Source organism: Arachis ipaensis, chromosome B10 (genome assembly GCF_059453495.1).
Source record: "Arachis ipaensis isolate K30076 ecotype BB chromosome B10, ASM5945349v1, whole genome shotgun sequence".
Classification (NCBI taxonomy): Eukaryota; Viridiplantae; Streptophyta; class Magnoliopsida; order Fabales; family Fabaceae; genus Arachis; species Arachis ipaensis.
The window spans coordinates 72,089,618-72,104,964 of record NC_142435.1 but is presented as its reverse complement, the minus strand read 5'-3'; the positions used below and the strand labels follow the sequence as shown (position 1 = coordinate 72,104,964).

At 42.5% G+C, this 15,347-nt stretch overlaps 1 protein-coding gene across 1 annotated transcript; it reads right to left on the bottom strand.

Moving 5' to 3' along the window:
* Positions 1-5,040: 5,040 nt before the first annotated feature.
* LOC148580393 (uncharacterized) lies at positions 5,041-5,763 on the bottom strand. Its single transcript, XM_088492113.1, has one exon. It carries the CDS (start codon positions 5,761-5,763, stop codon positions 5,041-5,043), a length of 723 nt encoding a protein of 240 aa, XP_088348239.1.
* Between the last annotated feature and the right edge of the window lie 9,584 nt (positions 5,764-15,347).

The following is a 15,347-nucleotide window of genomic DNA, read 5'->3' as shown; positions in this document are numbered from 1 at the left end:
CAGTTTCTCTATGACATCACACTGGAAGATAGAATGATCTTCTGGAGGGTTGTTTATGGCTCCATTCAGATTGAAGATTACTATTCGGCCATCTATTTCAAAAGAGTATGTTCCTGAAAAAGCATCCAATTTGAATTTTGATGTCTTCAGGAATGGTCTTCCAAGTAGGATTGATGATGGCTTATCTGAGTCATTATGGGGCATCTCCAAGATATAAAAATCAGTGAGAAATGTAAGCCCTTTAATGTTCACTAAAACATCTTCAGCAACTCCAGCCACTGTAATAATGCTTTTATCTGCTAACACAAAACGAGCTGTCGACCTTTTTAAGGGAGGGAGCCTCAAAATATCATATATAGACAAAGGCATTATACTAACACATGCTCCTAAATCACACATGCAATCATAAATTACTACTCCACCAATAGTACAACTAACTATACAAGGACTTGGGTCACTACACTTTTCAGGTAATCCTCCCATTAAAGCAGATATGGAACTACCTAAAGGAATAGTTTCTAATTCATTAATTTTGTCTTTATGTATACATAAATCTTTTAGAAACTTTGCATATTTAGGTACCTGTTGAATAACATCAAAAAGAGGAACAGTTACCTCAACTTTTTTGAATATTTCTACCATTTTGGGATCAGGTTCCAACTGCTTCCTGGGCTTCCTTGCAAGTTGTGGAAATGGAATGGGAGTGGTGTTGTCTGTAGTGTCTGTGCCTTTTGGTGCTTCCTCCTGTGGTTGTGCTTCTTCTTTTTCAGTTATGTCCTGTATGTCCTCTTCCTCTTTAACATCTTCTATTTCTACTACCTCTTCAGCTGAGGCGTGTTCTGGTGGGATTGGCTCCTCCTGATTCCTCTCCTACAGTATGGTTCCGGACCTTAGGGTGATGGCATTAATGCCTCCCTTTGGATTGGGTAATGGTTGAGAGGGAATTCCAGTGGAACTTGAAGGTTGGTTATTGGAATTTTGCATTGATCCAATCTGTGAGACAAGAGCTTGCAAAGTAGAGGTCAGACCATTCGGACTGGCATTAATGTTATTCATAATGTTATTTTCCATGGTCTGTTGTCTTCGCTCAAAGGATTGTAGTAACTCTCATTAGGAGATGAAGAAGGATGAGTAAATTGAGAGGTCTACTGTTGGGTATTCTGTGGTCCTTGGGATTGCCTCAGGTGAGGTGCTCTGTAAGGTTAGTTCTGCTGCCTATTGTTGTTATTATTCCACCTCTGATTTTCCTGATTATCTCTGCCTCCTCTGTTATTGTTGTCCCTCCAATTCTGGTTAGAAGTGTCCTGCCATCTATGATTATTATTTCCACCTTGATTGTACCCTTGGTTGGGGCGGTCATAGAAGTTATGAGTGGATGCCGCCATGTTGTCTTCCTGTTGGAGCTGCGGGCATTCATCAGTATAATGGCTATAATCAGCACAAATTCCGCAGACTCTCTGTGGGACTAACTGTTGCCTTTGCTGTGCTGGAGAAGGTTGCGCTTGCTGAACTTGTTGTTGATTCAATTGCATCTGCTTCAGCAAGTTGGTCATTTCACAGATACTCTGAGCTAGAGTAGCAGTCTCTCTGCTAGAGGATACTTCTGCAACGGCTTTTGAACGGCCTTATTTCTGCTTGTGGTTCCTAGTAGATTCAGCTAAGTCGCTGATCAATTGCCATGCCTCGTCAGTGGTCTTGTACTTCTTCATAGACCCATTGCTAGCACTTTCCAATGTGGTCTTATCTTGGGGCCTCATACCCTGTGTGATATAGCTGAGTAACACTATCTTGTCAGTCCTGTGGTGGGGGCATGCTTCCAGAAGATTATTGAAGCACTTCCAGTATTCAAAGAGAGTCTCGTTGTCATCTTGAACAATCGTGGAAATGTCTTTCCTCAGTTTATCAGTAACTTCAGATGGGAAGAATTTTTCTAAAAATTCTTTTCTGTGTGTATCCCAGTTGGATACATTTGCTAGGGGTTGAGTGTAGTACCACTCTCTTGCTTTTCCCTCAAGAGAAAACGGGAAAGCTTTCAGCAAAATTGAAGTTTCATTTGCACCATCACGCCTGACAGTAGAACAGGCTGCTTGAAAATCTCTCAGGTGCTTAATAGGCTCTTGAGCAGGTAAGCAATGAAACTTGGGCATCAAATTGAGCAGTGCGGTCTTTATTTCAAAATCTGTAGCCACCGCTGGATGATGCTCTTGAAACAGATGCATTGTAAAATCATGGGCTCCTTCCTCCTGGATAGTAACTCTTCTGGCTGCCGCCATGTTACATGTACGTAAATCAATCGAATCAGTAGAACGGGAGCTGGTTTCTTCCTCAAATGGCGTTTCAAATCTGCCCTCAGAGAGGACTAACCGACGCCGAGCTCGCCTTATTCGTGAAATAGTCCTTTCAATTTCAGGATCGAATATTGGCAAGCTTGGATCAGGAAGTGAACGCGTCATTTGACGAAAGAAACATGCAGCTCATAGTAGCAAAATAAAATAAAATGCAAATAAATAAATTATAATTAATAACTTTAGCACTCTATTGCAACTCCCCGGCAACGGCGCCAAAAATTGATGCGGGCAGAAATTGGCGAATTAAAAATTGTTAATTTATATACGTTGCAAGTATAGTTCTTAACTCGTCAGAAATCTGCCTATCAATTTAGAAAGGTGTCACAGAAATTTAAAATTAAAATACTGGGAGTATGAATCCCAGGTCGTCTCCCAACGACTTGCAGGAAAGGGTGCTATTTTATTAATCAGAATGTTTTCAAAAAGGTTTTGGTTGAGTGGCAGAAAATTATATTAGAGAATTTATATAGATTTAAATAAAAGCCTTGACTGGGAGTTGATTACATGGAAGCCCTATTCTTGATAGAATACTCTCAAGATTAATTGACAATTGAGAGTTATTTCGTTTAGTTATCCCTTACTATGTAGGGGAAGGTCAAACAAGTTGGAATGCTGTTCTATCCACAAGTCCCAATCTACTCTTGGGAGGATTGGTGTCAGGAACTAGAGAGCAAACCAACAATAACCCAATTACAATCTTTCTCTTGAACCTTCCAATTCAAGGGTTCCTTTCAATCAACTCCCCATCAAGTTAGGGAACTACTCACTCATTGTAAATGTAAAATTCATAACATCAGAATAGGAATTAAAGAAAGACATGATAAATAATGAGGAAAAGATTAATTAAAAATAAAAGTAATTCTTGTATTAATAAAAACTAAAAATAATCCAATAGTAAAATTAAGTAAAATTCAGTAATATGGAAGAGTAAGAGACAAGTGAAGAGAACGAACTAGAATGTCGAAGTCTTGATGAGGCAATAACTCTTCTCAATATCCCAATGCAAAAACAATGAAAATAACCAATCATAAACTATGAATGTGAAGAGAGAAAACCTAGAGGAAGAATGAAAACTAGATCTAAAAACTAAAAACTATGTGGAATGAATGTTTTCTTTGGTTTCTGCATGTTCTCTGGCTCTAGTCTGCCTTTCTGGGCCAAAAACTGGGTCAAAATACGGCCCGCAATCGCCCCCAGCGATTCTGCAAATTATGCAGATCGTGCACGTCACGAGATCGCGTCGCTCATGCGGACGCGTCATTCGCGTTTCGCTTTACCACGCAGGCGGGTCGTCCACGCGGCTGCGTCACTCGTGCTGTTCCATGCCGCGCGGTCGCGTCATCCATTCGACCGCGTCACTGCAATTTGCTCTCTTCCGCGCGGTCGCGTCATCCATGCAGCCGCGTCGCCTCTCGCTGGTCATCTCCTCAATTTCTTGTGTTCCTTCCATTTTTGCAGGCTTCCCTTCCAATCTCCAACTCATTCATGCCCTATAAAGCCTGAAACACTTAACACACAGATCACGCCATCGAATGGAATAAAGGAGAAATAAAATACATAATTAAAAGTCTATAGGAAGCAAGTTTTAACCATAAAACATCTTTAGGAAGGAAATATAAATGCATGCTTATTTAATGAATAAGTGGGCAAAGATCATGATAAAACCACACAATTAAATACAATATAAACCATAAAATAGTGGTTTATCAGAGGTTGGTAAGGTGAAAATCAAATTCATTGCCCGATTACAAAGAGGCCGGCAAGGTGAAAGTGGTAGATGCAAGTTAATGCAAGAAGTTATAAAAAGTAATCCATAGAAAGCGACCTTATGAGGTCTGACTAAAAATGGATCACTAAAAATAAATTAACAAGGCCCGACAGAGAAGTTGGACCAACGAAAGGATCACAAAAAAGGGATGAAGACACCTCCAAAAGGTCAAAAGTGCTTCACTGAAAGGTACAAGTCTTGTGAAAAAAGACATCACTTAAAAAGCGAAATATAAAGAAAAAGGTTCCTCATCAGAACACAACCTAAAATGTTGTTGGAATATGACTAAAAAGCCCGAACAAGCAAGGACGAACAGGTCGGCACCCAAAAGGATGTAACCTAAAGGGAAAAATACGACCTCAACAAAAACAAGTAAAAAGCCAAAAAGGTTTAAAAACAACGTGAGGCTCAAACGTGCTCTGCTAAAAAGGGAACAACTCCGATCAACAAAGGAACAATCTCGAAATAAGGCTACAAAGAAGTCGTCCAAACTAGCTAAAAAAGTTCTATAGAACACTAAGAAGTTGTCGGACAAGATACTAAAAGCCCAGCCACCAAGCCGCAAAGATTACCCAACTTGATACATGGTTGACCAGCGCCAAGTTAAGGCAGGGCATGACCCCCCAAAGGCAAGGGTAGAAAACTCACTCAAAGGAGGTCAAGACTGGGAAATGCTTAAATAAAAATTTGAAGGGTTACAAAAAAAAAGTAAAACCCTAAACGTTTAGCAAAATGCAGCAATCATAATAAAGCACTAAAGACTCAAAAGGCCACCAAAAATGGCAGCCTCAGAGTTTAAAGTGTTTTGTTTTGCAAAATAAAAGTTGCTAAGAAGCAACCAAATGTCAAAGAAGTCAAACCACAAAGAGATTTACATAAAACAAGTTTAAAGTCCACAAGCCGGACTATAACGATACACAAAAGTCATAAGGGATCCAAATTCTCCCCAGTAGTAGCATCCTTGGCTGGAGGAGGAGGAACGGTCGAGATCGGGACGGCATCAACAGTTCCATCCGGCCGGTTCAGAATCTGGACATCAGGATCGGGCTCTGAATGTTTGACCTCTGAAGGGACGGAAGAATCTGAGGCTGCTAAAGCTTTCCCTGGTGGCATAAGAGGAGGACCCTCATCCTCATCATCAGGGGCAGGCACGATCTTGCCGTCCACCACCACATTATCCACACTAAACAAGGAGAGATTGGCCTCAGGAGCAATAACTCGGACCTGAGCCTTCAAGATCTCGAACATGTCAGTCATACTATTTACCATGTGACCCTGAAGATCGGCATAATCATCTTGAGCCGATTGAAGTCTCTCCTTGGTTTCTAGCAGCTCGCCGTAGGTCCGGGTATAGCTCTCCTTATACTTCTTCGCAACCTCATTAGCCAAGTTAGTAGCTGCCTCTGCCCTAGTAGCACGCTCTTTTTCCTTCTCCACATCAATTTCCAACTTTGCAACCTTGGCATCGAGCTCATCCTTCAGATCTTTCACCCTATCAAACTCAGTTCGGGCATCCTCCAAAAAGGCCTTCGTAGCATGGACAGGGGACTCCCTAACAACTCGAGACAAGGCCGCACCAACATTGGCCATCCGAATACTATTACTTGTTATGAAATCAAGATGATAAAGGATCGAGACATCGTCCATAGGTACCCTGCCATGTGGAGCAATCAATTTTGTAGCAAAGGTGATGCCATCAAACTCTTTATTATTCAAATCATAGGTCCCAACAATTTTTTTCTTCTAGGGAGGGGGACTAGTAGCAGGAAGAGAGGAAGTAGGACCAGGAGTAGGTCGAACAGGGTCAGAGGGAATCGTCCGAACTTGTGGTGTCGGAATGATCTTTCTCGGGCCTGAAGCGTCAGAGGTCGGCTTGTTTGGAGGCACCCGAGAAGACCCTTCTCCCGAGGTCTTCGCCGTCAAGTTTTGGGCAGCACTCATCTTTTTTGCCCTCTGGAAGGCCTTCATGGAATCTGAAGATTTTACCATTTCTGAAAAGGGAAACCAAGAAATAATTTATAATAATAAAGAGGGATAAAAAGTACAAACAATAGAAGAAAACCACTTCTAAAAGAAGTCGGATGCTACCTAGCTCGGCACGAAGGAGAGAGGGATCTCCGAGAAATCCCTTGGTGTCCAGATGAGGAGGTTCCCCCAGTGCTCCTCTAGAACACCCACAAAGGCCTGCTCAACCTCATCTAAACTTTCCCAAGAATACTTGGGAGCTACCATGTCTTCTTGCCAACACAAAGAAAAGGTCAGCTCATCATTCTCATCTAAAATGAAAGGTCGGACATTCTCGACAGCTCAGACCTTAAAGTAACAGTTCTTAAAATCTCGGAAGGACTTGTCAAACATTGAAAAAACCTTCTTTCCATGGGTAGCTCGGAAAGAAATCCAAGAAGCTTTCTTCTTAGCCACTCCAGGTTTAGTCAAAACAAAAAGATAAAGAAAAAGGGGTGTGGTAGGTCGGACAGCTAATTCCTAGCACAAAAGCTGAAAAATCTTAATGAAGGCCCAGGAGTTCGGATGAAGCTGGGAGGGAGCCACATTACAAGTCCATAAGAGGTCGGTCTCAAAAGCAGAGAAAGGAATGGTGATATTCAACTGACTAAAGAAGTAATCATAAGCATAGAAGAAGGGTCGTTCTTCTTGAGTCAAGGGAGGGAAACTAACCCTCTCCTCAAGATCAGGCGACACTAGTTCATAATTCTTTTCATCATCCCTATTGCTACAGATCCTATGGAATCTACTAAGCCTCACACAGTACTCAGGATCAGCTACGGTCACACATATCAAGATTATTGAATCCAGCCAATCGGCCATACCGCAGGAACTCTGGTAGACATCTTGACAATGTTTTTTTTGTGAAGACATAGGCCAACTATCCCTACAGCAAGAAAAAGAAAAAATGATCACAACCAAACAACTCAGAAGTAAAAGAAGGGCAAAGAAACAGTCAACAAAGCGTCAGATATGACAGCAAAAGGGAAGCCCCAGTACTCGCAAAGAACAGAGGATCAACACCAAAGCCCAGGGGCACCCTTTGGAGGCAACAAATAGAGCAAGAACCCAAAAAAGAAAAAACAACGCAATATCAGAGCCCTAACCAGCCCTAACCTTCTCAAACAAAAGAAAATACAAGGAGTTCAACCCGTGTACTAGCATTTTTTCATACAAGCAGCAAAGACAAAAGACTATAATTATCAAAGAAACCAGACCTAGCAAGAATCGCCAAAAGTTTCAACCTTTTCTACTAAAGTTTAACAAAAACCAAAACTTTGTGCAAAAGGAAAGCATGCCACAGAGAAAGCACATATAAAGATTACTATTGAAACACAAAGAAGAGAAACCTGCGACGAAGGAGGAACGAGCGTGATGAACGTACAAACAGAAACACGAGCAAACCACATTAGCGAACAACTGTGAAGAAAAAAGTAGGGAGCTTGGAGGCAGAAGGATGGAGGAACAAGAGCCAAAAAGGGGAAATCCTTTTCAAAAGTTTGAAGATGAAGCAGAATAAGAGGGAAGAAGGAAACTGAAAAACCTCTTCTTGGATTTCAAAAAAGAAGTTTTAAGGGGGAAAAGAAATTGCAAAATAAAAGCCTAATCAATAGGCATTAAATACGCGTGCATATTCCCAAGAAAGTAACTCCTTCGAAGAAACAAATACGGCAATGAAGGAGCAAAAGAAAATAAATGCTTCGCATTTCAAAATCGCAAACAGATCGGACCAAAAATGCTCGAGCACGACTTCCTCCAAGGGGTCAAAGCTCAAGCAGGGGCATTGATCATACCATGGGTCGAGCTAGGCGAGCCGGGTTAGATGAAGACAAATACCACCGACCTCATATAAAGGTTGGGTCGACACGGACTTCTTCCCAAAGAGCTCGGCCAAATTGCTATAAGGGCCCAAGAAGGCCCAAAGCAGAAGATCACAGCCCACCTAAAGGCGGCTGGCCAAGATAAGGAGACCCACCAACAAAAGATAAGATAAGATAATTAACTTATCTCAAGGGATGTCACTCCAGACTACTATAAATTTACTGGAGCACCCAGGTATAACTCATACTCTGATTCTACACAAAATACCTACTAAAAGGCCCGTTGTAACTTAAGTATCAGAGTCTTTTACAGGTACATGATAAACAGAATTATTGATGGTTTAGAAATTACAATAAATTCTCGTTGCAAGTATAGTTTCTAAACCAACAACAATCCTTTCATACAAAAATTTTGTTTGTCACAAGTAAGAAAATTTTGTTTGAGATGAAAAACATTAAAAGTAAATGCTAAAGGAAATCAAATGACAAAAAGACCTTGGTAAAGATTGGTGGTCAAGGATCTTGTTCATACCCTGGGTCAAGATGTCCGACCCGAGATGTTTAGCGACAAGCCGACCTACCTCTTCAGGTCAGACTATCCGACCTCTTCTCAAAAAGCTCGGTCAATGTTCGACCTCTTCACAAAGAGCTCGGCCAAAACGCTACAGAGGCCCAATAAGGGCCCAAATAGAGGGACACGACCCAAACCCAAAGGCAGCCCAAGGCTACAGAGGTAAGGGCGGTTCCCTTAAAGATAAGCTGACCTCACCCAAAGATAAGATAAGATAAGATAAGATAACTAACTTATCTTATCTAAAAAGGTCACTCCACACTACTATAAATACACTGGAGCACCCAGGTGTAACTTATACTCTGATTCTACTAAAAACCTGCTTAATACCCTTGCTAACTTAAGCATCGGAGTCCCTTGCAGGTACCCCCCACCCTCCGGTGGCAAAGGATCAGCAGCACCGCCAGTCCAACAAGTCGGACATGACAGCTCCGGCCGCCACACCCCAGCCGGACACGTCATCTTCGACCAGCATAGAAGATCTCGTCCGAGATCGACCTACAGTTTCAGGTAACCCTCGGAACATTGGCGGCGTTGCCAGGGAAGCTAGAAGTCATCCCATTACCATGGCGGATGACCATGACAACGACCACGATTCAGATCTAGAGGACAGAATGCCGCACAAAAACACGGATGCCACCTCCAAAGACAAACCTCAAAACGGGGGAGATAAGCAACCCCCAAACACATAAATTTTGGAAGCTATCCGTAACCAACAGAATCGCCTTAAACAGCTGGAACAAGAAGCTGAGAGAAACCTCCGGAGAGAGACTAGGCGACGACGAGAGCTAGAGGACAAGCTCCTAAAGCTCGAGGCTGATCTCAAAGCCAAAACCATTCAACCCAGTCATGATGACAACTCCCACAAGGACAAAGATCCCTTCACCAAGGAGATCATAAAAGCTAAAGTCCCAAAGGACTTCAAAGCTCCCGACATGACCCCGTACGGCGGCACATCGAATCCAAGCCATCATCTCAGTAATTTCAGAAGCATAATGTATCTCACCAATGTCTCGGACGCCATTCGATGCAAAGCCTTCCCGACTACCCTAACGAAGACAGCAATAAAGTGGTTCGACAGTTTACCTCCAAAATCTATGACAAGTTTTGATGACCTTGCTAAAAAAGTTCCTCGCTAGGTTCTCCATCCAGAAGGATAAAGCCGAACACGCTCCAAGCTTGCTAGGGATCAAGCAAGGAGATCGGGAAAGTCTTCGCAACTACATGAAAAGATTCAACAAAGCGTGCCTGGACATACAAAGTCTGCCAACAGAAGCAGATATCATGGGTCTCATCAATGGCCTACGAGAAGGACTTTTATCCACTCAATATCCAATAAGCACCCAACATCTCTAAACGAGGTATAGGAACGGGCAGAGAAATACATCAACATGGAGGAGAACTCTCGACTAGGAGAGAGCTCAGAAACCGAATCCTCCTAACCCACCACAAGACAAGGATAAAGAGTCAAAGAAAAAAGAAGATCAACCCGGGAAGCCTAGAAAATACCGCAATTACACCCCTCTTCGGGTGTCTCTTGTGGAGGTTTACCAAAAAATATGCAACACTAAGAAGATCTCATCACCTCGCCTAATCAAAAGCAAAAAGAAGGAAGAGGTCGGACGAGTTGAAGGTCCACCTCACACCGAAGAGGTCGGCCGAGTTGAACGTCCACCCCACACCAAAGAGGTCGGACGAGTTGAAGGTCCACTTCACAACAAAAAGGTCGGAAGAGTTGAAGGTCCACCTCACACCAAAGAGGTCAGATGAGTTGAAGGTCCACCTCACACCAAAGAGGTCGGACAAGTTGAAGGTCCACCTCACACTAAAGAGGTCAGACAAGTTGAAGGTCCACCTCACAACAAAAAGGTCGGACGAGTTGAAGGTTCACCTCACACCAAAGAGGTCGGACGAGTTGAAGATCCACCTCACACAGAAGAGGTCAGACGAATTGAACATCCACATCAGAGCGAAGAGGTCGGATGAGTTGAACGTCCACCTCACACCCCTGAGAAACATGTTGGTGCACGAAATTGTGATCATCAATGGCGCCAACAACTTGGTACGCACAATTGTAATCTCAACTCTTTATCACAACTTCGCACAACTAACCCGCAAGTGCACTGGGTCGTCCAAGTAATAAACCTTACGTGAGTAAGGGTCGATCCCACGGAGATTGTCGGCCTGAAGCAAGCTATGGTCACCTTGTAAATCTCAGTCAGGAGGATTCAAATGGTTATGGTGAATTGATAATAAAAAGATAAATAAAATGTAAAATAAAGATAGAGGTACTTATGTAATTCATTGGTGAGAATTTCAGATAAGCGTATAGAGATGCCTTTCGTTCCTCTGAACCTATGCTTTTCTGCTGTCTTCATCCAATCATTCCTACTCCTTTCCATGGCAAGCTTTATGTAGGGCATCACTGTTGTCAATGGCTACATCCCATCCTCTCTGTGAAAATGGTCCAATGTGCTGTCACTGCATGGCTAATCATCTGTCGGTTCTCGGTCATACTGGAATAGGATTTACTATCCTTTTGTGTCTGTCACTACGCCCATCACTCACGAGTTTGAAGCTCGTCACAACCATCCCTTCCCAGATCCTACTCGGAATACCACAACCAAGCTTTAGACTTTCCGGATCTCAAGAATGGCCATCCATGGGTTTTAACTTATACCACGAAGATTCTAATATCTCGGACTCGGTCCTCTGTATTAGATATCTAAGAGATACTCATCCTAGCTTGTTTGTCAGGCACGCGTTCATAGGTGAGAATGATGATGAGCGTCACATAATCATCACATTCATCATGTTCTTGGGTGTGAATGGATATCTTAGAGAAGGAATAAGCTTGAATTGAATAGAAAAACAGTAGTACTTTGTATTAATTCATGAGGAACAGCAGAGCTCCACACCTTAATCTATGGAGTGTAGAAACTCTACCGTTGAAAATACATAAATGATAAGGTCCAGGCATGGCCGAATGGCCAGCCCCCCAAAACGTGATCAAAGGATCAAAAGATAATCCAAAGATCTTATCCGAAGATGTAAATACAATAGTAAAAAGTCCTATTTATACTAAACTAGTTACTAGTGTTTACAGAAATGAGTAAATAATGCAGAAATCCACTTCTGGGGCCCACTTGGTGTGTGCTTGGGCTAAGCATTGAGCTTTGCACGTGTAGAGGCTTCTCTTGGAGTTGAACGCCAGTTTGTAACCTGTTTCTGGCGTTTAACTCCACTTTGCAACCTGTTTCTGGCGTTTAACTCCAGAATGCAGCATGGAATTGGTGTTGAACGCCAGTTTGTGTCATCTAAACTCGGGCAAAGTATGGACTATTATATATTGCTGGACAGCACTGGATGTCTACTTTCCAACGCAATTGAGAGCGTGCCATTTGGAGTTTTGTAGCTCCAGAAAATCAACTTTGAGTGCAGAGAGGTCAGAATCCAACAGCATCTGCAGTCCTTTTTCAGCTTGAATCAAATTTTTGCTCAAGTCCCTCAATTTCAGCCAGAAAATACCTGAAATCACAGAAAAACACACAAACTCATAGTAAAGTCCAGAAATGTAATTTTTATTTAAAAACTAATAAAAATATACTAAAAACTAACTAAATCATACTAAAAACTATGTAAAAATAATGCCAAAAAGCGTATAAATTATACGCTCATCACATGTCCATATGATAAATGGAGGATTCGCAGGAGGTTCGATCTCTAAATCATTTCGCAAAAGACACCTCAAAGAGGTATATTAAGGAAGGGAGAGAGGTTTGAATAGTACAACGGGGTGCTAATAAGCCTTCCAAGATTTAAAAAATTCTTGGGGCAACCACCCATTCTTACACGACCAAGGGAAAGCGAAGAACTCATATTATACCTCGCAGTGGGAAGTCGAGCAATAGCCTCAGCACTAGTCAGAGAAGACAAAAGTGGGCAACAACCCGTCTACTTCATCATCAAAGCTCTACAAGGGGCCAAACTAAACTATCAAAAGATTGAAAAGGTTCGCCTACACCCTCATACTCACCTCTCAATTACTCCACCCATACTTTCAAGCTCACACTATCAGAGTTCGGACTAACCAGTCTAGAAAAGGCATCCTACAGAAAATAAACTTAGCTGGAAGAATCCTACAGTAGACAGTCGAGTTATCCCAATTCCATCTTCGATATGAAAGCTCAGACAGCCATCAAATCACAGTATCTGGCTGACTTCATTACAGAGTACACCGACACCCCAGGAACTCCAACAAAATGGAATCTCTATGTGGACGACTCTTCAAACAAAACCGGGAGTGGTGCAGGTGTAATTATAGAAAGCGATCAGGGAAGCCAAAATCAAGTTAAATAACCAAGCTGAATACGAGGCACTACTGGCTGGTTTAAGGCTGGCTAAGAAGGTAGGAGCTTACCGTGTCCAGTGATTCACAAGTAGTCACCTCACAAATAGAAGGGAACAACCAAGCTAAAGATCCCACCATGAAAAAATACCTCGGGTAATTCGGGGGACCCTGGACAAAACCAGAGAACAGCTCGGACAATTCGGGGGACCTTGGACAAAAACAAAAAACAGCTCGGACATCTCGGGGAATATGAGGTCCGACACATACCTTGGGAGCAGAATGCCCGAGCTGATGCACTTTCAAAACCAGCCAGCACCAACAGCTCAGACAATTCAGGGATATGAGGTTCGACACATACCTCGAGAGCAGAATGCCCGAGCTGATGCATTTTCAAAACTAGCCAACACCAAACCAGGGGGCAATAACAGAAGCCTCATCCAGGCTACATTACAAGACCACAACAAGTCAATCTCGAAGGCAATATAAGGGATGTATTCAGGGTCAGCCACAGTAACACGCATTAAAACTATAAAATCCAGGTAATCAGACATGCTGTCCGGGATCTTAGTAGACATCTCAAAGACATAGGTCGACTATGGGATTACTACCAAACAACTCGGGCAAATAAGGAAACAACTCGAACAATAACACAAAACATCAAGTGACAGACGTGGCAGTTAAAGGGAAACCCCAGGACTCACACGAAAGTCCAAGGGCACCCTTTGGACGCAACAACAGGGCAAGAACACAGAGAAAAGAAGTCGACAATCTATACCCAAACAGTCCGAACACCTCTCAAACAAAAGGTCAAAACGAAAGCTAGAAATTTTGTACAAAAGGAGTCAGGCAACAATGAAAAGAAACAGGAACAGCAACCAAACCCTAAGCAAAGCACACATTCTTCTCAAAGGCGAATGACAAAAGAAAAATCACAACAAATAATTAAAGATGCAAACTTTTTCCCGAAAGAACCAAAGTTCTTCAGAGTAAAAACCCAAATACAAAGTCAAAGCTTTACATCAAAAGCATGCCAACTTCCCTATAGCCCCACCAAAAGAGCTTCCACAAGTCCTCTAGGCATATCGGACAACTCCACACTTCACCACGAAGGAATCACCTTTCTGATTAGCTTACCGAATGGAGGCAATGATCCCAATAGAGATCGAAGAAGGATCCCCCAGAATGATCCTCTACAATGAAGAGGTCAACTCCCAAATCCAAAGGGAAGAACTCGACCTACTTCCAGAAGTCCGAGAAAGAGCTCGGATAAGGGAGGAAGCGTTAAAATGTCAAACGGCCTCAAGATACAAATAAAAGGGAAGCTAGCATCCAACTGGAAAGAACCATACCAAGTGTTCAGAGGTACTGGGAAAAGGCCACCACAAAGTTTCCGACCTCGAGGGGCAAGAGCTACCAAGGTCATGGCATGCCTGCAATCTAAAAAGGGCGCTGGGCCGAGATCCAAAAAGATTGCCCGACCTAGAAGGGTAAGTTCTAACATGTACAAACTCCTATCTTCATTTTATTGTTTAAAAGATTGCAGATTCCCTAAAAAATTTTCTACCAAGACGCCCGATTACGGCAGGTCGGCAAGGTGAACACCAAATTCACCGCCCGATCACGACAAAGTCGGCAAGATGAAAACCAAATTCATCGTCCGATTACAAAGTGACGAGTCGGCAAGGTGAAAACCAACTTCACCGCCCGACCATGATGGAAACCGAATTCATCGTTTGATTTCGACAAAGGTCGACAAAGTGAAAATCAAATTCACTACTCAATCAAGACACATTAATCTGAAACATTCATCGTCCGATTACAAAGCAACAGATCGGCAGAAAGTGAAAAACAAATTCACTGCATAATCACGATAAAGACCAGCAGAGATGAAAACCAAATTCATCTAAAGGTCGACCAAACGAGGATTGAATCCAACTTCTACAAATCGACAAAGATGAAAACGGAATAATGCAAGAAGTTATCGAAAGTGATCCAGAGAAAGGACCTGACGAGGTCTTGATAAGATGGATTGCTAAATAATAACTTAAAGACTGGCTGACATTAAGAAGTCGGACCAGTCGACCAAAGCTATAAGTAAACCCTGGAAAGAGGTCTGGCCAACCCTATAAAAGAGGATTACTATAACTTAGAAGGGCACGACACGACGACGTTGGCCCAAAACATAAAAGTTATAAAAAGTAATCCCTGAAAGAGACCTGAGTAAGGTCCAAGAAAGAGGATTATGAAAATAACTTAGAAGGGCCCGACATGACGAAGTCGGCCTAAAACATAAAAGTTATAAAAAGTAATCCCTAAAAGAGACCTGAAGAAGGTCCAAGAAAGAGGATTATAAAAATAACTTAGAAGGGCCCGACATGACGAAGTCGGCCCACGACGTGAAAGTTATAAAAGTAATCCCTAAAAGGGACCTGAATAAGGTCCAAGAAAGAGGATTACAAAAATAACTTAGAAGGGCCCGACATGA

What these genes read in the sequence shown, in the direction of transcription:
- LOC148580393 (XM_088492113.1), bottom strand. Translation starts at nt 5,763, where the DNA reads ATGGACGATGTCTCGATCCTTTATCATCTTGATTTCATAACAAGTAAT.